The following is a 25,483-nucleotide window of genomic DNA, read 5'->3' as shown; positions in this document are numbered from 1 at the left end:
GTCAGCAACCCGGTGATTGGTACATTCCATCTTGAAGTACTACAAAAATTGCATGCTTTTTTTCATTCTGTAATGTCTTCGGTATGTGCAGTTGTAGACTTCTGTTCTTCAGCGATAAATACATATTCTAACTGCTGAGTTCTCTTTCCCATACTCTCTGTGTCACTTTTTAAACTTCCACGCAACTGTTGGGGAATTCTTCGTTTACTGGCAGCTTCTCATTCTCAGTAACTTTCCTAAGTTTGATGGAGCACTAGATTTCCAAGAAAGAAAAATAAAATTACGTTCCTTACCTGAGTTTTGTCTTCTCTGAACAGGGATCTGCTGCTCTGTCAGGACCCACCCTGAGTTGGTTGCATTCAGCAACTCTTTTTGTATTCTGGCTTCATGGGGTTGGTCAAAGTCTTTCTCATCAGAGGTTTTCTGGTTGGAGAGAGAAAGAATTGCAAATGTACTCTGCCTAGTACACACTTTTCTTGTGCCTCTATTCCAGCAGGGTGACTCATAGTTTAAATCCGTTTTATTTTTCCGTGCAATTTTACAGCTTTGCACCTCTGACAGTTGGGTCTGGAGAGACGTCTGTAATTCCACCTACTCGTCAGCCGAGAGGGCTATCAAACAGGCTTCCCAGCCTTGGTGGAGATGGGGAAAACCAGCAGTTTTCCAAGTGTGACAGAGCAGGGGATTTCCATTCAGAGAAGACAAAACTAATGAAGGAAACTGATTTTTCAACTACCAGTTATTTTAATCTGTCCACAGCAGTCTCAGTGCCATGTAGGGTTTATTCTGTCTTGCCTCACTCCCTAGAAAAATGCCTCCCATCTGAGGGGTCTTCTGTAGCTCTCAGCACTGTTAATATCTACTATTCTGAGAGTTTCAGAGTGAGATGTGCAATGAATTCTGGGATTAACAGGAAAGGTTGTATGTTAAAGAACATTACTTATATGGCTGATTAGTTTCAAGACTGTAATTCAGCTGCTTAAGAGGATCTGAACGTTCTTGCTGTCAGAGAAAAGGAAAAGCAAAAAGCGTTTTTATTCGAAAGACCACCATGCTTGTCCACTCTAGAAATAAGCCTTTGAGGGAATCAACAACAACAAAAAAAATCAGTATTTGAGAGACTGGCAAGGGTTGAAGGAACTAAATCTGCTGTACCAAGCCTGAAAAATAAAAGCAGAACGTACAGATATGCTACCTTTTTACAATATTCACTACTTCCTGGAAAAGAGTTCTTTCATCAGTAGCGTAACTGACTTCTAGTCCTGTAACTCCAGATCTTGTGAGTAAGGGGGCTTGGTCTCTGCTCCCTAGAAAATAAAGTAAAAAAAGAAAAAAATCATTACAATTTAGAAGGAATTTCATGACTGCAGTTAACAATATTACTTAAGAACAAAACATACAACTCAAAAGAAGTATGGAATACAACCTATTTTTATCTTTAACATGAATTGCTATCACAATTAATTCCATGGACTTATTTTGTTCCTCCTGGGTGGAAAAGTGTGTTCTTCTCACTTTGTAAAATTCTACCATAGTGGTAATCTTGCACAAATTCTCCGATACAAATAAATTTGTTTTAAGAGAAATGTCACCATTTTACATGTAAAGGAGTCCATCTATTAGAAAATTATATTGAGTAAGAAATATTAAAAGACCATAACAGCTCACACAGTGTTTTCATGCAAAATATTTAATTGCTAGCTTAAGAGTAGTGCTTTGCAAATGCTCTGAAGAACGAAAATGCTACATAACATAGTATAGTTCTTTTTTCAGTACAATTCTTAAACACTGTTCAGTTACTAATATAAATGGAAAAACATGAGCAACTGCTTACTTAGTGCACATTAAAAGTGTCTACATTGATAATGTGAAAATAATAGCTAAATTTGTATGCATGCAAGAACTCGGCATTTGCCTTCCGTATAAAAAAACCTCTTTAAATAAATTATATGCAACACATACTTTGTCTTTTTGGTTTCTCTATACAACAGATACTAGAATCTCTGATTAAGGCAACAATCTGGAGTTTTTAAAAGGCATTCTACTTTGACACATTTTTAAGATCTTGAGAATTAAAAGTGTGCTTTCAGAAATAGATGTTGAAATGAGTACTGTAACTTACAAAGTAATAGTAATACAAAAAGGGGGAAAAAAAAGATGTATCGCAACGTCAAGTCACTCCACAGGGAACTCAAAAAAGTCTGAACCCAAAAATATTGACAGCACACATCAATTAAAGCAAGAAATGTCACAATAACATTTAAACACATCATTTTATTTCATTAACAAAAACAGATCAGAAGCTTTTGGTTTTCAAAATATTATTGGACCTCTTTACAGAGAGCTTTTTCTTGATAATTTATCAGTGGCACACACCTAGGGAGCCATAGTGGCTACACTGCGGAAAAATCTCACTTAGTCAAGATCACGGTGATAATTTTTTTAAAGATAGTAACAACAAGCATGTAACACCAGAATAAACTTCACTAAGAATAAAAAGAACTTAGCTTAACATAATATCTACAATACTTTGAAAAATAAACTGGTAAAAGAAGGAGCTGTTGCCTTAATGCTAATTTTTTTTGATAGGTTTTTGTCCACACTTAAATTTTAGACAGTATTTTGTGGTTTAATACACATTCACAATGCCAAAGAAACCCTGAAAGAAAAAAGGACTTTTTAAAAAATTTTTTTGTTTGGGTTTTTTTTTTTTTACTAGCCTAAACCAGTGGTACTCAACCTTTAACAGCTGGAGAGCCACTTCTTTATTAAATGGAGTTGTAGAGCACCATAAAAATCAAGTATCAACAGTGTGATTTTTTTTCCATCATGACACTTCAATGTGTGATGATGCTGCCTCAACACCGTCACATATTGATACATCACGACATGACACATCAGCATCCTCTCTCCCAGCAGCATTCTGTCTTCAACCCCTTCTGGCTGCTAGGAAGGAGTGGGGTAGAGGGGTGGAAGGGGCAAAAGGGCGAGTTTTTCCCCATTCTGCCCCACAGCTGCTGGGTGGGAGGTGATCTCTACTCTTACCTGTGGGGGGATCCCAGCAGCTCCTTTTCTTTCCCCCTATGGGAGGGGGAACTTCAGCGACTCCCACACTGCTGGTCCATTTGCTCAGTGCTCCCCGCGCTGCCTGATAGAGTGGAGCGCCGATCAGATGCCTACATTGCGAGAGCCGCCTGTAGGGCCATGAAGAGCCACATCCGGCTCTAGAGCCACAGGTTGAGTATCACTGGTCTAAACAAAGCCAAAAAGGTACAATAGAATAAGGGCCCCTGTTTAGATCCTAAAAGGATCAGATAAAACCACAAAAATAACCCTTAAGTAAAATATAAAACATACTGTCTTGCTTTTAACATTTTCTACTTGTAGCTATCCAGCAACTTGAGTAGGAAACTAAAGGCAGGTTTTCCTCTTTATACTTTTAGAACACTGCAGGGGCTTGTCCACAAGTACGCAAACATAGATATTTTGCACATGTGTATGTTATTTGTGGTTTACAGCCCATGCAATAGTTCTTTGGAAGATATAAGCAGGAAAACTCTGTTTAATACGGCCATTCATCCAACAGTCAACAAGACAAAATTAAATGAGCTAAGTAGTAATATAGATACTCGATTATATTTTGCTTGCTACTGTTTGATTACTACAAAATAAGCATTTTTGCAAAATACGTTAAGAAAAAAAGAAATAGGAACCTTGGCTTGAGAGCGTCCTGTCTCTATCAATCACTATAGCACCAGTGATTTCTTTTTTATCAGTATTTGGCAGCGCTGTGTCTGATGAGATGCAATAGAATAAAGCACAGATCGGATCAAACTCTGGGTCTGGTTCCAAATCTCGTCTGGTTCGAGCATGTAACTCCATACTGATGAGGGTAAGGTGTTGGACCTACCGACAAATAAATAGAATAAGTTAGTATGTTTTGGAGCTTTCTTCAAAAAATTTAAGAGAGTATTAGTGCAAATTAGTGCATTGCAGACACTTATATGGTCGTATTATATTGTAACTAAGAGGTCACACCTGAAAATTAACAGAAGTAATTAAACATGCATCTCTGGATCTCACTTTTTGGCAAAGAGCATTATCTTACAAAAAAGATTAATCACTTAATACATTTTTAATACTCAATTATTAAAATTCATTATTTGTTTCCAAGTACTACCATCTTCTACCACAAGCAGAAAACACAAACAGAAACGTTCAGCTTCGCATCAGTGAATTCCTGTAATGTTTTCAAAGAGCTTTGCATATTGAGCTGAATTAAGTTTCCAGACTGATCAAGAGCAAGGAACACCATTCCTCTTTATTTTCCTTTCCCTCCCTCACCAAAGATGTGCAAACAAGCATGGAGACTAAGTCACTTACAGGGAGATAAGGAGAACACCTAACTTTCCCTTCACTTGCATTAATGAACTTCCACATTATATTGCCATAGCTTTTTGCAGAATCTTTTCCATTAAGAAAATGCTAATCCCTATATATTGTACAGTTGTACATACTGTACAGTTTTGACTCTACAATAAGTACTGTAGTAATTAATACTGTTTCATCCCTGTGTTGTTGCTCTGTTGTCTTGCATAATATACTTGACAGTGTGGACTAATGGGCAGGCTGGAGAGATTACAAGGGCAAAGTTACAAATATTTCTGAATATGTAAGCTGCCCTGGGGTCAGCATCATTTCCTCTAGATTTGCATCCTAAATTGCTACAGCAGCCATCACTGAAATGAAATTTTACTATCAAGCTCCATCTCAATTTCCTGCAAAATCATGTTTCTTGTGGCTTCTCCTATGTCACCTACTCAGTGCACAAAACTGCTACCTCCCCATCTCATCTGTAAATTTGTCAACAGCTGCTTTCAAGCCACAGATGTGGTGACTGTCTGGGAGCACGTACATGTTGGCTGACCAATTAGCAGCCCAACACAGTAGTACTGTATTCACACTGCATCCCTTTCTCCAGCCCCAATGTTGATCTCTCTTTCCAACACCAACCACCTATCTACATGAAATATGTAGAGACATTCTCTGAAACACGTACCATTTTGTTAAATACACTAGAAATTGGCCAACAGGTTCAGAAGGTAGCATGTAGACACAATGGGAGGACCTGACTGGGTGATGCCTGATGCCTTGTTTCTTAAGAAAACGATTCATGAAAGTTACGGTGAACTAGTTTTCCCAGTAATGTTTTTATACAAAACTTACTACTACTTCCTTCTGATCTTTCCCTTATTTTTGTTTTTTAAAGAAAGGTTTACCACCACCTCAACAAAAATACTGCAATATTTAGTTCAATACTATAAAATAAAGGCATCTGAAGACCAAGCTGAAACTAGTCGATCAACTACTTAAAGCTGCAGACGTCTCACACTGATTAATTTTAAGTCAGGTAGGGACGAATGAGGAAAAGATTTTTAAATTCTGCCATTATAAAACTTTATAAAATTTACATTTTATAAAGTAACATGTAACAATAAGTTACCTCATGTAAAGATTTTGCTTCCTGCAGGTTTTCCACACTGACTTTAAAACCGTAAGTGTTATTTAAAGACGGTCCTTCAATCTGAGAAGTCTCTTTCTTTGGAGCACCAAGGGCAGCAAATTGATTCTTATTGAGGGGGAGGGGGTGGGAAGAGAAAAACACACAGTATAATATTGAGAAAACTACAGGTTGTTAAATTAACATGCAATATTAATTGAAATGTATCTAATGAAAATGTAAACGCTACACTACAATTACAAAAAAAAAAGTTTTCAACCATCTCCTCATGTCACTTTTCAACACGGAAACAACACTTGTATCTTTCTGCCTTTAGTATTTATTTTTAATGAAACCTCATAGTAAACCAAGAGGCTGTTTGAAATACTTAAAAAAAAAAAACCAAACACAAAAAACCCAAACACATACCAACCAAAACCAAACACTCCCACACATACAGGCTTTCTTAGAAGCCTGCGGACAGGGGAACCAGCAAATGTCTATTCTCTCTTGAGCAACAATTCATCAAACCACCCTGTTTCAGTCACCACTTTTGAAGGCACTGAATTAAGGGTACACTTAAATACGCACTTGAACTGGGTGAATACCGGTATGTTGAGAACAAAAGAGAAAACGAATGGGTCATTTTGGTAACGCACCTAGCCCACTCTTCTGTTTCCAACACAGGGAACAGAAACACTGTTTAGAGAAATTTTACTCTGTCAGCATACTAGTGCCATTAATTGCCTACTTCAGGGGTCCTCAAACTTTTTAACCAGGGGGCCGGCGCGGATGCAGTGGCAGGCAGTCATCTGCGGCTGCTTGGTTTCCCCCCAACCCCTGGCGGGGGGGGTCTGTAAATACCGGGGGCCGGATTGAGGACCCTGGGGGGCTGTATCTGGCCCACGGCTGTAGTTTGAGGACCCCTGGGCTACGTTGTTTTCAGAAAATGCTTAGAACATTGTCTGAAAACTAATACACACAGAGATACATAATATACAACATCTGCATGCGTGTATATATATATACACATACATATACACACACACGGGAAATCACAATTAAACTTAAAAAGGATGTTGTAAGTAAAAGAGCAAAAAACCAGCCTTACATGGCACCTCTTTAGTGTTTCATTAGCATCTCACTACCCTAAAACAGAACATACTGTCCATATCCAACTTCTCCCCACCCCACAAATGAAACTGATTTCTTCTTCCTAACTTTGAGCGTATACTGATACCACAGCAATTGCACCCTACCATTTTAAATGTCTTTTCAAGATCTTGATAGCAAAAGAAAAAAACAAGAAAGAATGGAAATGTGTATGTGTGGCATAATAAAAATGCATCTGTACATAAATCTTATCTACCTTAATTTGTGTGGTTAGGAGTACTCTTTGAAGACTATCAGTATTACTTCCTCTCTTGTGGCTCAGTTTCTGGGCTTTTGGTTCTGTAAACATAGAGGAGTACAAAACTGCTTAGCCTCAGTAATATTGTCTAGGCATTAAATAACATGCTAGAAACCAGAGGCATTTGGTTTAAAAATATTATCTATATAAAGAAATACAACTTTATTCTCTGTTGAATCCAAAGCACAACTATTACAGTTTGGTATTTTGGACATTAAGGAACGTATAGTACAAGACCAGTAAGTTACCAAACCTCACATCATTATCACCTTGAACAGTGAAATGTTATTCACACTCTACATTGAGACTATGTTTGGAAAATACAAGCAATACAACCAACAAGATTTCAAAATTGCCAAAATAAGCTATACTTAATTAAATTAAGTTTTTAATCAGTTCTTCAGAGTTCAGATACTAGAGACCATCAGGAAGCAAAAGCGTGCTCTGCTTCTAGACATTTTTCATAACTCAACAGTTAGTTTAACAACAATGCACAGGCCTTTTCCTTTCCAAAACAAGTTTTAAGTATATTTTTGTGGGGATGCAATTATTTTATCATTATGTCAAAAGAAATATAATATATTCAGAAATTCTTTTGGTGTATCATTAGAATCACTTAATGGATTTACCTGTGGATAAAGGAGTAAAACCAAGAACTTCAGGTAGTCTGTCTTGATTTTTAATCTGCACAATGGGTGTACTATGTATGCAAACAAATTCAGGATTTCCAGGATCTCCATTAACTGGAAACGGTGATGTGTCAAAGGATGTCCTCATGTCCCCTTGGGTGGATGGAGAGTTTTGTGCACTTCCAACAGGTACGACATCATTTTCTTCCACAGAAGACAAAACGATATCCTGACTTTTCCACTCTGCATCTTCTAAATTGGACTGCTTGGGATCTGGAGATGCTACTTGCTGCCAAGGAGGAAGTACTGGAGAATCTGGTGAACTATAATTGACATAATAATCTTCCTCTTCCTCCTCCTTATCATGTTCTAGTGTTGAAGTACTAAGTGTCTTGGCTTCATACGGAGTTTTATTAGAGTCTATGTAATTTTTAGTATTTATAGAAGTTCCTATAGTACTTACAGACTTATCACAGACTTCCTTGGTTTGTGTTTTTGTAGTTTCTGCCACAGAAGCAGAATTCTTTGTAGGCACAATAGGTCTTTCACCTTCCAGGCTAGATAAATGTAAATCTTTAGCTGCTTTTACTACTTCTACAGATTTCTCTTCAGACAATACTGAAGAGCTGAAATTCTCAGCTGCCTTTGCCAGCTCAGCAGGATGATTCTTAGGCAATTTCTTGAAATGTTCATACTCTTCTTTGGCATGAAGCCATATCTGAACTTGCTGTTGGCTTGGAGCACACTTGCATGGCATTATAACTATTTTTTTGTCTTCACTAGTTTTATGGCTATTACTTTCTCTTTTATTAACAGTAGAGTGACCATTACAAGGAGGAGACCCTGGTCTAGGACTTTCCGTCATTGCTGAAAACGCAGTCTTCCAGAGTCGTAGACCTTCTAATGAGAAGTCCCCCTCAAACTCGAGCAGGTCATTTGGAAGTCTAGTTTCCACTGTGAGAAGCCGTCCTCCAATCTCCCTGTGAAGAAAACAGTTTGAATTGTTGTTTTGCTCTAAACTACACTGCATGCAGTCCTCAAGATGATATACAAGCAGAGTCCTGCTAACTAGTTTTCTCGCTATGGAAATCCTGTGCACAATATCTTTCTTTTACAAACCAAGCAGGCACATTCCCACTTACTACAATATCAAGCAATAAAAAAAATAAAGTGTCATGAATGAAAAAGGGTATTTGCACAGGAAGTACAGTAATTTTCAACTTCAAATGTATGCATATCAGATGGGATCTTTTATGCATCTGTGCCACATAACAGTGTAAAATTGTTTACAGGAATAAATTAAATTTAATATAATCACAAGCATATGTAGGCAGAAATGCATTTAACACAGTACCTTGGCTTTTCTGGGGCATCTGAAGGATTGCTGCAAAATGGTTCCTGATAAATTGTTTCTGCGAGATCATGATCCAGCAAAGTTGCCATGATTTCTTCACGACTGGGTGGGGACATGAGAGGCTTAAGAATGTGAGCAGTACGAGGCGTGAAACTTCCATTCTTTGATTGTGAGGGAGAACTGGTTGATCTTGGTGAACTATCTGGAGTTGGAGTTAGTGCCTCATTGTTTCTTGAAACATGTAATTCTAAATCCTCAGACGCCGCATCTATAAGTTCACCATCCGGAGAAGACAATATGGATGTAAAAGAGGTATTAACTGAATCAAGTGGTTGACAGGGTTCAAAAGTGGTTTCTTTTCTAATGTGGCTTTGAATCCAGTCTGAGCTGGCTGGCTGAGAAAGGTTAAGAAATCTCTCTTTATTTACTGTGTTTCTATTCAATTTGAATTTTTCATTTAAACAGACCTCAGTCTCTTGTGTGCAAGAGGTATCGATAGAATTAGATCTAGAAGTTGAAGGATGAACGTTTTTCCTCCATTGGCTATGGCAGTGGTTCTCATTATTATCCAGTGAGGTTTTCTCAAAAAGCTCAGGGCTCAGAGAACCAGACCGCATCCATTTACTTGTGCTTGAAGTATGTTGCTTTTCTTCCTCAGATTTTTTGTCATTATGACACAGAAAGTCATTTTCTGCTGTTTGTCCAGAACCAAGATCTTGAACTGCATCACTCAAGAATTTCTGGGGCAAATTTTGATCTGCTGGGACAAACTGGCTTGCAGAATAAAAACTGCAAAATCCAGTTTGCCCTATAGTATTAATATCAAAGTTGTAATTGTGGTCTGGAGACAAGCTGTCTTCAAGCGAGTAGCAGCTTTCAAAACCAGGGTCTGAAAAAAAAATGGGGCTGTCATCAGATACAGTGTGATCAATGCGACTGGTGATCTGCTGGCTTAAAGACTCCATTTTTGACAGTTTTGGTGTTTTTTCTTTAGGTTTTGTATTCCTGGGAGCACGAGATTTTCTTGGCAATGCGATTGACCGTGACCTTTTGATTGCTTTATTCTGTTCAAGAGGGCATGGTAGACTCCTGCTCAGCTGTGTTTTAGCCGGTAATGGTTCCTGTGTAACGTTTGCATTCTGAGCTTTCTGTTGTCGCTTCTGGAGCAACTCTTTCAAAACAGCTAGGCCAGACTGTCCTTCACTGAACGCTGATGGGGCCACTACAGTCCTATTTTTATACTGGGTGATGGGTTTTGGTTGCATGGTTGTTTCTGACAGAGACCTCTGTTTTACTGTTTCAGGTTTAAAATGTGATATATCCAAAATAAACCCTCTCTGGTTTTGATCCCAGTTTAACTGTTTCACCGGACTCTTCAAAGATGTTACAAAACAGTTCTTAGGCAGCTGAAGTGGCCCAGGGCTTTCTTCAGATGACTTAAGAATAGAAGAACAAGGATCAGAATGCTTGGATGCCTCTGGTAAGCAGAAGATCTGCTGTTGATTACTGTCTTTACAATGCAAATAGTTAGAGGCATGTAACTGATCCATCTTTGCTGTGTCCAAAGAGTCATGAGCCTCGTTTAATTTCCCGGCTGGTGGTAAGTATCTGTTTTGCAGATTTTTTATCTCTTCAGCTTTTGCAGAAGTCTTATCTTTAGAGATGCGTGCATTCTGTGTTACCTGAGTTGAGTGATTAGATGGATCAAATATGTTTTGAATGAGAGCAGACTCCTTCATTCTAAACACAGCACTTTGAGTCCTGGGCCTTTGAGAGCTCATTTTTGGTACTTCCCTTCCAGATGCCACAGGAGTAGATGTGAAAGATGAATGAGGGTCTTCTTGTGGAGCAGGTAAACACTGTGCATCTACAGGCTTATCAATTTCCATCAATGAATGAAAACAGCCTGATGAATTCCCTTGTGCATCAGCTGCTGAAGGAAGCTGTGCTGATGGCAGATATCCTGCTGAATAGCCAGGAAGGGGACTGTCTTTCCGGTTATGAAGTGGCTGTGAGTTGACAGAGTTGTAAGAAATCTCAGGCAGATCTTGACGTTTCAGCACAAACTTCACTTCTGCAGCAGAGCGAGCATTTCCTTTTTCATCTTTAAACACAACACGCTTTCTCGAGGGTGCTTTTTCAGCTGTTTTTTGTCTTTGTTTTGTTCTAGGTTTCTTCTTTCCATCATCTACCGTTTTATCGGCCTGATTAATCTTTTTCTTTTTCTTGGTAGATACAGTGGGGCTAGCAAATTTCTTTTTACATTTCTTAACCTGAGTTTTTGCTCGACTATTTTTTCCTACATTAGAATTAACAGTCTTGCTGTTGTACATATTGGGCCCCCTACTATATAAAGCTTCTCTATCCAGGTTGGTCAAAATTTCTTCTGCTTTTGGATCAGTGGGAGACCAGCAGCGAGGTGGAGATGTGTTTACTGGGCTTGTGCTTCTCTCAGAAAGAAAACCTAACTTAGACATAACATCGCTATAGTTATAGTCACAGTCTTCAGCTTCAGCATTGTAGGATGGTGAAGGAGGAGAAAGAATTGTATGAGTCCTTTTTCTGAAAGATAAAGTTCTTTTAATATTTTTACTACATGTTTTTTGTGGTTTTCCAGCTTTTTTCTTGGTTGACTTATGTTTTGCTTTCCTTTTGTGACTTTTCTTTGGTGTCAGTGGATAAATAGGATATTTGGTTGCAGGAGAGTCAGGAACTTTTGGCCAAAAGTCCTTTAAAGGTGCAAGCTTTTTATATAAGTTCATTTTTTCCTCTGTGAGTACTACTCTTTCCTCACTAGAATCTACTTTCCCTAGTTTAACAAGCATATTTTTTCGCCCTCTAAATCTATTGATGATAATATATTTAATAATAACAGGTGGCAATTTTTTAGAAAGTTTTCTACGCTTTCGAGACTTCTGAGACCCATCCAAACTTTCAACACTTTCTATAGGTTGAGGTAGATTAATTTTTGAGTTGTGTGCAGCAAAGCTTGATTCACTGTCTTCAGTCTCATAATTTACCTTCCGTTTTGTTCGGAGCGTGTATTTATTCCCACATAATCCAAATGACTGCTCAGTTTCAAGAGATCCATCTGCAAACTGGCAGTCAGTATAATTAGCAGTACTTGTAGGCATTTTGTTTTCAAAAGCCTCAACAGGAACTTGAACTAAGTCACTAGGTAAAGCACTGTCCTTATCAGGAATGTTACTACAAGCATTACCTTGTGTATAGCAGCTTTCCTTCACTGATGCAACATCATTTACACTTGCAGGCTCTTGATGATTGATAAAACTATGTTTCTTTTTATTCAGCTTCAACCTGGACTGTTTGTTGCCTTGCTGTAATTTATATGTCACAGGAGCTAACTTCTGTGGTCGACTGAGACAATTAGAAAGAACAACACTAGGAAAGAACATGTAATGTGCTGCTTGTTGACTGAGGCTTGGCTTTTCTGCCTTATGCTCCTGAAATTCTTCATACCTAATTTTAAGCTTATTAAGGCCACCTTCATCAGTGTTATTTTCAAGTGAATGTACCACAGTTCGACTGCCTCCTGAACAAGACACCAATTCACAATTTTCTGTAACTGTTGCTGGAAAAAAGCTATTTATACTTGCACTGCTAGATTTTTCACTTACTTCAGAGGACATTTTACCTTTGGAGTGGCTGGAGTGGCTCAACTCAGAAAAGTTAAATAAGTTTTTATTCAACATGCTGTCACCAATGTGGCGGCCCACATGCATAAAAGAGACATCCTTTTCAGCCTTTCTGATGCTAGTATACTTCCTACTAGGTATCTGTCTGCTCACTGATGAAATATCATCTTCATACTCAAAAATGTTATTTTCATGTGAAGGAACTGGGAGAGTATCTTTATTGTTACTGTCTTTGTGAGAGTTTTCTGCATGGGTACTATTGCTGAATGGAGTTGGGTACTTTGCTGAGTAAGTGCTTTCTTTTGTAAGAGAATGGACTGAAAGTTCAGGTCTTGTTTCTGTGTTTGGTTGTGAGAGGTCTTCTACTAAATCTTCATTATTCAAAACATGGTTAGAAAGGGCACTTGTGTGTTTACACTGAAAAGTAATTTTAGCAGAAGATGGGGGTTCTAGTGTAGCAGCATCTTTGTGAAAGATTGAGGTCTTTACAGACATTTTGCTTGTTGCAATGACGGAGGAGTGAGTTCGAGAACTTTCATTATTCAAAGGATTGTCTGAAATGGAAGACAAGCGATTTTACTCTAGTTTTCCTGTTAAAAAAATAACCTAAGACATTAAACATTTTAATAACATTTTCCTGAAAGCCCTCCCATTCAAAGAACAAACAAAACTCTTCTAAATCATACTGCATTTATGATCATGACAACTACAGCCCCAGAGTACATGAGTTGCTTTATCAAAATCCCATCTTCAGTACATTGGCGTCTCAGCCATTCTGTCAGCTACTCATAAATGGTAGACTGGCATACAATTGCCAAAGGCTTCATGCTGCTTTTCTGAAAGAAGTCTTCTAAAAATCACTTTCAGGTAACTCAATACAGACTGTTTTCTAGAAAAGCTTGTATCCTGCTTTGTCCCTGAGAAGCATGCATACTGACTGGCTCTGAAAAACAAAGAACTTACTTAGATGACTTTCCCCTTACAGAAAAGTCATTGCACAGAAGGCTGAAGTGCTATCTTAATACAAATCCCTTGCCATGTTTTAATTTTTCTGTGTGCTAAGCATCGTTTGCTGCACTTTTATAAAGCAGAGCAATCCACCACCCATTTAGGTGTTTATGCAAGGAGCTTGCACTGTTTAGTTAGAACATGAATACATATCCATGCATTAACATTCCCACGCTGATCTGCAACCAGCATGTGCTGTGGTAACTGTCCTGTGCAGACTCATCACGTAATACCCGGGATGATTTCTTTCTCTTTCACTGATACTTATCCTGCAGTAAATGTAGTTAAAGTGCAGACAGGCAGGTGCTAAGTACACAAAACAACTGGTTTGCAGCGACTGTGTGCTTGCTCGTAAACACAATGAACACCAAGTAATTTGAAGGAGGCAATTGCCACAGAGCGCTGGGCACACTGCAATTTGTTCATGTGTCCACATCTTTAGGTGAAATGTTGAAGGGGGACAGGAGCCATGAAACATGCTGTATGACCTGGAAGCATGCACTTCACACTGTCAGGGGATCTTTTGAGTTTTTACTGTAAGTCTCAAACAATTTGGGGATTATCTTAGGTTCATGCTGCCTTCAGCTTAGCAATTTATTTGTTTTTTGCTGGGTGAGAAAAAAAAAAAGGAAATTTCAATCTGTTTCTAATAACATTTTCTAATGCATACACAGAGTCTCTCTGCTGTGAAACACAGCTGGGAGATGCTGCCTATGATTCTTTGAGGTTAGGAGTCCACAAAAAGAATAAGGATGATTAACTGAAAACCAAGAAAATGGCCAACGAACACTTGGAAGATATCTGACTATTCAGATATAAAAATGGCAAAAATATTTGTCAGTCACTCAGAAGTTACAGACACAGATTCATGTGTGAATAAGCATTTTCTAATTTAGAGGAAATGCATTGAGATCATTCTGAATTTAATGTATCTCTTATATTAAGAAGCTGATGTAAAAGCTCACAGTAATAAACTTATTCTATGTTCTTCTGCATGTGGTATTTCATATACTTAAAATATTCTAGAATTTAAAGAAATGTTCAAGATACAGTCTCATTAGCCAGAAGCATCCCTTTTTACATTAAATTACAAAGTACTGCAAATAAGGAAATTACAATTGTATATTTTGCAAAACCAAATCTTATTAGTAGTACATCAAGTCATGTATTAACCCTACCATTATACCTGTAAAAGCAAAGGAAACAGCAAACTATGCTTTAAACAATGAACACAGAAGAATAGCTGTAGTTGTCTATGTAATAAGATCATATAGCTTGCTTTCTCTAATAAAGAACTGCTAATAGATATATTAAGATGTATGTATTTTATATACTAATAAATGATCTTTCATCAAATAAATTCAAAAGCATGAACTAATACAGAAATTTTGTAAAGGGTTACATTTCTGCCCTGAAGAGCAAATGCAGTAATAGGAAATGAGGTACATGCATGAGCACAAACAAGATTTTAAATTAACCAGTTTGTACTACGGATTAAGAAAGAAGTTTCTGTACAAATTGATGTTAACCACAAATTTCAAATTTTAAAGGCGATGAAGTATGGCTAATACGACATCTCTAAACAAAGAAGATTACTGTTTATTAGACCAAGAAAAATGAACCTAATACAGAGAAAACTCTGAATACATAAATATATTTCTCCTTACAAGATCCATATATTTCACATTTTTTGCTCAACAAAATTTTATAAATGTGAAAATATGTAATTGTCTACTAGAATAAAAAAAAATAATTGCCTAACCTCAAAGCGTACATTCTATTAAATAAGGTTATTTGATCAAAGATAGCAGGTTATAAAGAAATTACAAGAAATATCTCTACAGATTAATTTTTTTATAGGTTTTGAAGGGCACTTTCTTCTGTATTGCTTTCCCACTGCATAGTTTTAACTCATGCATTCCCAGGATGTGAACATGCAATCTACTGAATGAAACATAAGCTCAAAAAAAGGCTCACTATATTTTAGCATGTGAGATAAATACTTGCAAAGACTCATCTAAATTTACACAATAATACATTTACTATTTACAGTGCAATCCTGGCAGGATAAGCAATCCTACAGAATCATTAATTTTAATACCATATTTGCATAACAAATAGTAACAGAAAAATACACCTTGCAACAAGGTAACTATCTTTTCCATCAAACTAATTAAACAATGCCCTTTTTGGATCATTAATACAATAGGAAAAGCAGAATCTGGTAATTTGTAGAGGGGCACTGAAAATAAAATATCGTTGGCTGATAAGGAAGATATTAAGGGCCTGCTTCTGCAATCTGTTGAGAGCATTTCCTTCCAATTGAAACAAGAATTGAAAATGTTTAACACTTCTGAGAATTAGCAAGTTGATCTGAAAACAAACTATGACCCAGGTAGTAATTCAACTTCCAAAGCTGATTTTTTTTATTTACTTACCACCATTTTCATCTGCAGTCCCATCTAACTGAGGTATAGAGAGATTAGCTAGGAGTGTATTGTTACCACTCCACTCCATTTCTTCCTCTGAAGATGAATCCTCTTCTGTTGAACTTCGATGCATATTTTTGCCAGCTGACCTAAAGAAAATCAAGGGACAAATTAATACACAATACTTCTCTTAGAAAATACCAATAGCCACAGGGACCTCAAAATCGAAGGGGTGTGGTGCTGTATGACTGTATGAATTGGGAGAGCAAAGGGAAACAAACAAAAAAAATTCTTACATTTCTCACTGAGAAATTCAAAATATTATTCAATGTTACTATTTTAAGAGGCAACATTGGTGACCAACCCTTTAAAAACTACAGCCAAAAGCAGCAGGATTCAAGGATTCATTAGATTAAGAAGTTATAGAGAAGGTATTTTGATGCTCAATTTTACTGGTTTAATTTTAGCACTTGAAATTTGAAGACTAAACCAGCTATGCAAAATTATTTCAGTTTAGCTCTTAGGAAACAGATTTTTACCTTTTTTTTTTTTTGTTAAGGAGTCTTTACTGTATTATAACAATTCACTCTCTTGGAAGGCTTAACTAAAGCACAACCACCATATATCTTTGTTTCCGTCCTTCCCTGAACATTCTGAAATTGCTGTTGCTAATACTTAAGCCACTTCTACTAAGTTAACTGTTCTACACTGCCATTTTTACAGTCATAAACCTGCTGGGGAAAAAGAAGTAGTAAATCCACAAATAAAAGCTTTATGAATTTTTCATGTTTTTAAGGTGGCATGGCTTGGGGGGGGGGGGAAGTTAAAAAATTACATAGAAAAACCCAAACCCCAAACACTCTGGAATATTACCACTTTGGAAGCACTTAGCAATTTGATTTCTTCTTCTTTAAAAAAAAAGTGTGAGATGGAAATAATTCTTCATAGAAATAAGCTATTCTGTGGCTACAAGAGAGAAATCCAGATAAACGTTAAGGAACTTAGGTATGGGGGGGGGTGTTGTCTTTTTTTTTCCTGTTTGTTTGTTTTTAAGAGAAAAATAATTTTCCTAGTAGCTTGATATAATAAACCATTACTGTGTAGTGCCTTAAAAGCTATAAATACCAAGGTTTCAAAGTTACAGGAAGGAAAATCCACAATAATGTAAATACAGTTTACTTCTGAAGAACTCTTATCTGTGAAGTTTGACCACAGCATGAATTACATATAACGTAACACCACAGACATCTGAATGTCCTCAGCACTGAGCCAACTTAGATCAAACCGTGTTTATTAGTTCAGGAACAAAAGGCTCAAATATGGCTACATAATTTCCACACTAACTCAAGTCTGGAAGCAGCATAACTTGGAAGAGAGAACTGACTAACAACCACAGTTAGGTACACAGTGGCCACGACCTAGGTAAGTTTATTTCTCCCTCCTCTGTTCCAAAAACATAGAAAAGTCCAGTGCAAAGACATTCAGCCCTACTTGCAAACGTACATCAAACTGGGGAGAGCAATCAGTACTCTGGAGAGCAGGGCTGCTATTCCAAGGGATCTCAATAGGCTGGGGAACGAGCTGACAGGAACCTTATGGACTTCAAAAAAGGACAAATCCAAATGTTCCACAAATGAGATTAAATAACCCCATGCATGGGTACAGGCAGAGAGAGAGATGGTTGGGAAGTGGCTTTGTGGAAAAGGATGCAAAAGCCCTGGCAGACAGCTAGTTGAACCTGAGAATATGCAGTGTGCCTTTGTAGCAAAGGCGGCCATTTGCAGCTTGGGCTATGACTGCCAGACAGTAGCCAATTTCAGTAGTTGTGAGGCTGCATCTGGAGTATTGTGCTCAGTTTTGGGCACCCCACTACAAGACAGGCACTGACAAACTGGAGCAAATCCAGCTGAGGAGCACCAGGGTGACTGGGGGCTGGAGCACATGATATATAAGGAGAGGCTAAGGGAACAGGATTTATTCAGCCTTGAGAAAAAACTAAGAGATCTTGTGAGTGGGTGGGTATAAAGAAACCAGATTCAGAGGCGCGCAGTGATATGAGAAGGGCGATGAGCACAGGGCTGTCTCAAGGGATGTTATGTACAAGGAAAGCATTCTTTATTATGAGGGTGTTGAAACACTGGAACATGTTGCCTGTACAGGCTATGCAATCTCTCTCTTCGGAGATACTCAAACCTTGACCAGACAAGGCCCTGAGCAACTGATCTATCCAAAGCTGCTTTGAACAGGGCACTGGACTATGTAGCATTTAGTTGTTTCTTCCAACCTGAATAATGCTATAATCCTGCGCATAAAGCAAACCTTTGTCAACTTTAGTAAACCCAGCCAGGATGCAGACAACTTGGATCTCTCCGCATTCAAGCCCATCAGTTTAAATTCCAGGAAAATTGTGTAATACAGTGTGATACAACCATACATGAACCAGTTCAGGTCTTGATGGGCTTTTTTCTCCCGTTCAGCACAAACCAAACCCAAGCCATTTAATTCACTCAGGAGAGTGTTGTTACTCCTCATTACCTCAATGTATTTTTTGGAATAACGGAAGATTGGTGAATACCCAGTAGAAGAAAAGTGATAGTATGGATATGGTAGGATTCATTAGGAAGTACAGACAGTTTATTCTGTACTTCCTAATTCTGCCCGAGCAGAATAAGGTTGGATCCATTGTCAGACTCAAACTGGCTCTTTATTCATGAGCAGAATCATGCAGGCGGCAAAGATACCCATGCTGTCTTCTGAAGTCAGTCCAAATTCTGTAGATCACACTGAAACAAAGCTTGTAATTCCCTCTGAACGTGAGTTGACTCCCTGTGGAGGCACCTTGTATGTACACTCTAGTGCTTTCTGTCTGGGATTAAGATGTGGGCATATATGACCGAGTTAATCATGAGTCAGCTCATCAAGTCTGATGAGTTTTTAAAAAGGATTCTTTACTGCATAAAAGCAATTAATTGCTTCAGGATCCTACCCGACTCCAGAAATTGTACAGTCACGCCCATACAGAGCTGTGCCTGAGCCAATAAATTCTGCAAGATATAGGCTGGTTTTACACAGGAACTACCACTAAACTGAAGATTAACATTAAGTGTTTTAGATGCAAATTCCAACTTTGCAGAATACTGTGAAAAAACCCAAAGAAAATCAAAAGGTCAGATAGGAAAAGTAGCTTTAGAGATTAATTATCTCTAGAACTAGTGGACTAATGATCTAACTTCTGATTCTTTTACAACTTCTCTGTATGTCTTCAGGAAAAAAAAAGATTAAGTATTTCTATGCCTCTCATGCTCTCCGAATTATACTATAAATTATGATTTCTGATGTAAAAACCCCAAATACCAAAATGTTAAGACTGTGAAGTCTCTCATCTTTCAAATAGAATTATAAATACCAGAAGGTCTGTCCTAAGCAGGGGTAAAAAGACACTGGATAGAACTTCTTTCAGTGCCTGTCAGTGCACACTGTCCAAAAGGTCACTACAACCTGAGGTGTTCCAAGAACTATGGCCTTAAATATATTCAAGTTGCTGACCTTCAGCAGTCCAGCAGAGCAACGTTCATGTTTTGATTTACGCTTTGAGCATGGAAACAAACAGGTGTTTTTCTCAGGCCTCTGGGTCAGTCAGTCTTCACAAAAATACTTCTCAAATATTCACTTCAGTAAAAGTTACAGGCATGTGAGATGTACAAGATACACCTTAACATCTGTACTGTGACCTTGAAAGGAGCTTATAACTAAAGGGCTTTGTATTTGGACTGGTAGGACAAAAAGCCTACTCAATTTTTCCTCAAACAGCAAACTAGAAGCTTAGGTCTAGCCCAACTTAAAACATTTAATCTTTATTCCCATATGAAACTGACGATTCACAGCATCGTGTGGACGACTGTATTCCATCCCAAGATTTGCATAGAGTTTTCCAATGCTGTCAACAAAGACCTCTCTACAGCTCACTGGTCTCACAGCACACTTGAAAACCAGGTGGGAGGGAGGAAGGATCTGGCAGAAAAGGACATATGAAGAAAAGAAAAATCACATATATACCTTCTTTTTGGCCCAGGCTCTTCAATGCTGCTGTCCCACCTTTGGGACATTAACAAGCTAAGTTCCATGTCTTCTTTATCGCACTGTGGCTCATTTTCTTCATCATCACTGTTCTGAGAATTTCGACAGCTTCCAAGAGAATGATGGTGACAGAGTGTTTTGTGATGTCCCATCTGATATCCATCATTCTCCAATCCAGCCAACAGATCAATCATGGCCTCATCAGCACTACTGTCCACTGCAGAAAAAGCCCATACAAGTAAAATCTATATTTTGTTCTACTTGTAAATGACTAGTTATTGTGGTAGACTATAGTCTATCATTAAATACAAAACAAAACCAAAAACCCCCTCAACTTTTTAAAATCTACTAGTTCGTTACTGTCTAAAAGCAAGGCAGGCTACAGACACAAAGCTCTTTTCGTATCTTATTTTTTCAAGTTTTATGATTTGCTATCTTTTCTAGCTCTTTATCTAGAATATCAATGGCCTTTTTTTATTTTTGCCTTCCTCTTTTGATTATAGTTTTATTGGAAGCACTTCCCTCTCTCTCTCTCTCCACATCCTCCTATTACCTCCTCACATTCAGTAAAGCTTCACTCTCCCCTTTTGTTTCAGCATGAGTGCCAGCTTCTGAAGCATCACTGCTTCTCTTGCTCTCACCATTTCAATGGCTGCATTAACTTTATTGGGCACTTCTCTCTGTGTCACTTGGAAGACTTTCAATTGCTGCATCTCATGAAAGGTGATGCTAATTTGAGCAACCAGTTCTTCCTTCCTTCTGTCCTTTACTGTAACACTTAACTTCATCTCCCTTTTCACTGCAACCTATTCTCTTCCTAGGTTCCTCTAAACACTGAAATTTTACCTGATTTCATTCCTACTTTAAATTTTAATTTTTATTTGACCCAAGCTTACACTAACTCATGCACTTGCCTTCTCATTCTTTTCTTGGATTTCTTAAACATCCTTCAAGTCATAATTTTTTCTCACTCTCCTCCTGCTTACCTTTCATCTGACCTCATAACCAATTTATGATCTCCAGTCTACCAGGCATCTTTGTTACTTCTCTCTCTCCTTCTCCTCTGGCTGAAGAACTACAATCTCTACTCTCCTTCCTCAGGAAATATCATATGATTTACAATGATCCTGAGAATCATATAAAATACATCTCAACATTGATAAGGAAGGCATTTTCTGTATTTTACAAAGGCTTCACAAGATACCATGCAACCATTTAGAATGGAAACCATCCCCTTTGCCAGAGTTCTGAATTAACCCACTTTCAGTTGTACTTTCTGTTCTTGGCTCCTTTGCCCCTTGTGAGGTCCATCATTAAACTCCAGCCTTTACTTCCCATTAATATAAACCTTATTGTGTACTTCACAAGAGTAGCAGAAGCAGTGTGCTTCACAGTCCCTGTGACACTACAATTCCACAAAGGCATATTAAAGACTAGTCCATGCTACGAAAAAGAAACCAAAAGATGCAGCTTGTTACTCATGGTCACACAAGACATCAGCAATTAGTAACCCCATGGTAAAAACAAGGAGAGTGGGGAGAAAAAAGAAAAAAAAAAAAAAAAGAAAAAAAATGAGAAGAAAACAACAGAAAATCATAAAATCTCCATTTGATTCCTAGCCACTGGAAAAAAACAGTCCATTTCATCACTCCTATTAGACTGAGCAATTCAAATTCATAATCATAAAACATACTCTATACATTATTTTAACCAGCTCTCACCCTCTTGGCACAAACTTCTCACTCAAAAAAAAAAAAAAACAAAAAAAAAAAACAAACCAACAACAAAAAAACCAATGCTCACGTCTACTAACACCCACATCACTTCCTTACTTATAGTTCTCTCTATAAATCCAAATCCCTGCCTATAAACTTTCATAAACAAAATCTCACCTACTTTCTGCAAAATAAAACAGCACTGAAAAGTAGTCCTAATCTCACTCTATCCGCTCCCCCTCTCTTTGCACGTGAAGACTGTATACTGTGGTATATTATATTACCCATAGACTTATATTGTTGCCCACATTGTATCTTGTTGCCCCTGGCACATATCCACACCACGTATGTATCAAAGCACTGGAAGCTATGGGTCTTAGATAGCTGTCCGCTCCCCTCCCCGACCTTGTAGTATCAACTGTAGTGCATGTTAACATTATACCTTAAGTTTACATAAGAATGTATAGAGAGTTAGCATGAACTACGTGCTTTTCATCTCCTCTAGAGTATTTGAGTTATTTCTACCTGAAGTATTTTTTCATACAAATTCCTTTGCTGTGTTATTTTATTGTTTCCCCCCTTGTGCCATTCACATTTGTTTGCTGTCATGGTTTCGCTCCCACTCTTTAATGTTTCACTTCTTGCTTCTTTGCCTTCAGCCATTGGTTTGTATTCATGAATTTTGGGAAATGCTCTGTTGCAACTTGCCTCTCATTATCAGTCTACTGTCCCTCAGTATCTCCAGACAGCAGAGCTTCTAAAGACAGCTCATGAGCATGTTCTCTACCATAACTGTGAGAAAGATGCAGTAACTGCAAGAATACAATAGATAGGCAGTCAAAATCTGCTTTATTCTGATAGTTTTAGTCCCATAACCCTAGGAGTGTAAGGAAGAGCAATACATGTAAGAGAGTGCATTGAGCTGACCTGGCAAAAGGACAGGCTTAGTGAACCAGTAAATCACAGTAATCTTCAAAAATACACTGTCCTGGTGACATTTTTAGAAAATATAAGGTGGTTTTTTATTGGTGGTAGGGGGTGTGTGTGGTGTGTAAGTTTCAATCTGCTTGACAAACTCCTTGAGGTAAACTACTTACTTTCTTTCATGACTGGTAAGGTAAGTGAACACAACAAAGACTGTGGAACAATAAAATAGCCTGGAAGAAGAGTCACACTCACTGAAAACTGTAGTCTGATTCAGTCTTTGAGACAAAGGCTGAAAGCTCTGACTGTTCTCCACAATGTTTAAAATTGCTTCTTCATTAATAAGTGCTTCCTCTTCTTTATCAGTATGCGTCCTATTGGATTCTTTAAAAGAACAACAGAGAGAGAAAAGATAAAAACTTCAGAGTCGAAGGCATCAACATATTATGAAAGCAAGCCACATTAAAATGGATTTTACTATTTGTTTCCATTATTTGCTATGGCAATTTTAAAAACGCTTACTCTAAGAACAACGAAAACAAAAGCAAAGCTATTCTTAATTTTTTCATAACTGACAATCAGAGCTTCCCTGGCTTACTTTGCTTATCGTATAAACAGCCAAAGCATGACACGGATTTATGCCTAAACAATTATGCTATTAAGAATACTCACCTTTGTTAATCTTTTTATCTTTATGCACTTCTACCATATTAGCTGGCGTACACTGAAAGGCTTCAGGAGAAAGTACCTCAGAATGTAGTGTTAGCTCAGCAGAGAACTCCTCTGATCCATTACTGTAGTCCACTGATCCTGACAACGTTCTAGTTAATTGAAAACCAATTTTTAAATGCATATTTACAGTTTGCATAGAATACTATACTTTATGGCAAATGGCTAAACACTTACACAGAGAAGTCATTTTGCTTGAGGATTTCTTTAAGTCTCTTCTGAAAAAACTTTTCACTCTCTGTTGCTGGCATAAATCCACGGTCTTTAAAATTTGAAAAATATTTATTATTCAGTTTTACTTTGACCACTCTAACACAGAGAGCAACTAAAATTACTAATTCTGTTAGGAAAAGGCTCAAAGTTGAAGTGTCCATTAATTTTAAGTGCCAAGTTGAAGGGTTGATTTTTCAAGTGTATTTAAACACTTTAAAATACTTCACATACTCTCATTGATACAATTTGCAACTGCGAGTATCAACAGCATTTAAAAATCATGTAGCAATTACACCAAGGTGAGCATCCAGGAAAAGAACAATCAGTGAACAATTTTGAAAAGTCTGGTTTATGCTGCCTGAATAATATTACACAGAAATGCAGGAAAAAACCCCACAGTCAGAAAGTCAGCCTTTGTTGGGAACCTGTCTCCTTCCTTCTTGCAACCCTCTGGCTTACTTGCCAAATATAATTCATATTTTAAAAGAAATGGCCTAGATTTGCAGAAAATAACTCTGTTCATTATGCAATTAATTTGCAAAGCACAGTCTTCCCTGTGTAATGAATTTTACATCAAAATACAGGGATTTGTCCGTCCTTTTAGAATTTTCAGCTAACATCACCTTAGCTATAATTCCACAGAAATTCAAAGGAACTGCCCTTGTGCATAAACTGCCACGGAAAGCTTCAGGATAAGGCATTTAATTTTGTCAGTATTTAAACACTTAAATGTTTTCCATCATAAACCATGCAATCTTAACTCTCATTATCATTCAATTCTGCCCAGAATGCTTTGCAGCTAGCTGAATCATAATGTATTTACACAAGGTTATGTATCTTGCTTTTAAAACTGGAATACACATACTGGGCAACTAGTAAGCTTGGAACTGACAAAACAGTATATCTAAAAAGCCCTCAAAATTGATACACTGATTTAAATTCTACCTCCTGCTTACTTCTTATTCGAAGTTTTTGATAAACAGATGCAGTTTTTAATTTTTTTTTTACCTTGTGACTCAGGTGTCTTAATCTGAGAAGATTCACATTTCTGTCTCCGTCGCTGCTTTTCATCTTCCCATATAGCTTGTAAACCAGGGTTCCTGCCAATCTGGGCTGAAATATACAGTAATACATGAAGGGAAGTCCATCAGTGTGATGAATTAGATTCTGACATTCTTCTTCACCTCTTTTGTCATTCTAACCTGTTAGTTTTTTTAACTGCAATTCTTGCCTTACTCTAGGATTCAGTGTTATGTAAAAGTTACACCTTAACTTAGTTTTCTAAATCTCCTATTTCTTTTGCTGGTCTTCTCATCAAACATGTGGTGTATGTATAGATGTATGCACATACACACTCATACTTGATGTTCATATTTCACTTACTCTCCTTATAGATCTGAAACCTTCTGCTATGCATTAACAAAAATCTCTTTCTATTGCTCTGACAATACACTATTCTTACAAGCTGTTTTTTTTCAGAGTTAATGATTTTTATTTTTTTTTAAACTTCATGAATTCTTAGATCAACAGTTCATTAACACTGAAATCTGGATTGTGACTTAACTAAGCTGAGCCTTAAAAAGCTGACAATATAGCTCCTGTCCTAAAATATTTTCTATGGAAAATTATTAACATGTTACCTTCAATATCCAGTTGATTTAAAATATCAGCAGCTACTGCATCCACCTCCAATTCACAGGTACTTTGTGGCTCAACACCTTTCAACATTAAAGAGCTGTGACAACATAAATACCACAGGTTAATGTTATCAATAAGTTGCTTTTGAAACATGCATCATCACTGTTTTCTAACTGGGCTAGATTCTGATCAAGTGGAAT

General features: G+C 37.5%; 1 protein-coding gene across 2 annotated transcripts in view; it reads right to left on the bottom strand.

Annotated features, from left to right (window-relative positions):
- Positions 1-25,483, bottom strand: part of REV3L (REV3 like, DNA directed polymerase zeta catalytic subunit) — a 124,028-nt gene that overhangs the window by 32,417 nt on the left and 66,128 nt on the right. The window contains exons 6-18 of one of the 2 annotated variants that reach the window (XM_080388168.1): positions 25,286-25,380; positions 24,654-24,758; positions 23,610-23,694; positions 23,376-23,524; positions 22,959-23,087; positions 20,044-20,281; positions 15,997-16,136; positions 8,895-13,104; positions 7,541-8,520; positions 6,870-6,952; positions 5,504-5,629; positions 3,714-3,906; positions 1,196-1,307 (exon numbers count right to left, since the gene is read on the bottom strand). In XM_080388168.1, coding sequence (XP_080244294.1) covers positions 1,196-1,307; positions 3,714-3,906; positions 5,504-5,629; positions 6,870-6,952; positions 7,541-8,520; positions 8,895-13,104; positions 15,997-16,136; positions 20,044-20,281; positions 22,959-23,087; positions 23,376-23,524; positions 23,610-23,694; positions 24,654-24,758; positions 25,286-25,380 — 6,645 coding nt within the window. Of the gene's footprint in view, positions 1-1,195; positions 1,308-3,713; positions 3,907-5,503; positions 5,630-6,869; positions 6,953-7,540; positions 8,521-8,894; positions 13,105-15,996; positions 16,137-20,043; positions 20,282-22,958; positions 23,088-23,375; positions 23,525-23,609; positions 23,695-24,653; positions 24,759-25,285; positions 25,381-25,483 lie in introns of those variants that run through there. The other variant, XM_080388169.1, reaches the window with a different exon arrangement.

This window comes from Falco punctatus, assembly GCF_963210335.1.
Source record: "Falco punctatus genome assembly, chromosome: 5".
NCBI lineage: Eukaryota > Metazoa > Chordata > Aves > Falconiformes > Falconidae > Falco > Falco punctatus.
The sequence above is the reverse complement of the archived record's forward strand: the minus strand, read 5'-3'. Positions and strand labels throughout refer to the sequence as shown.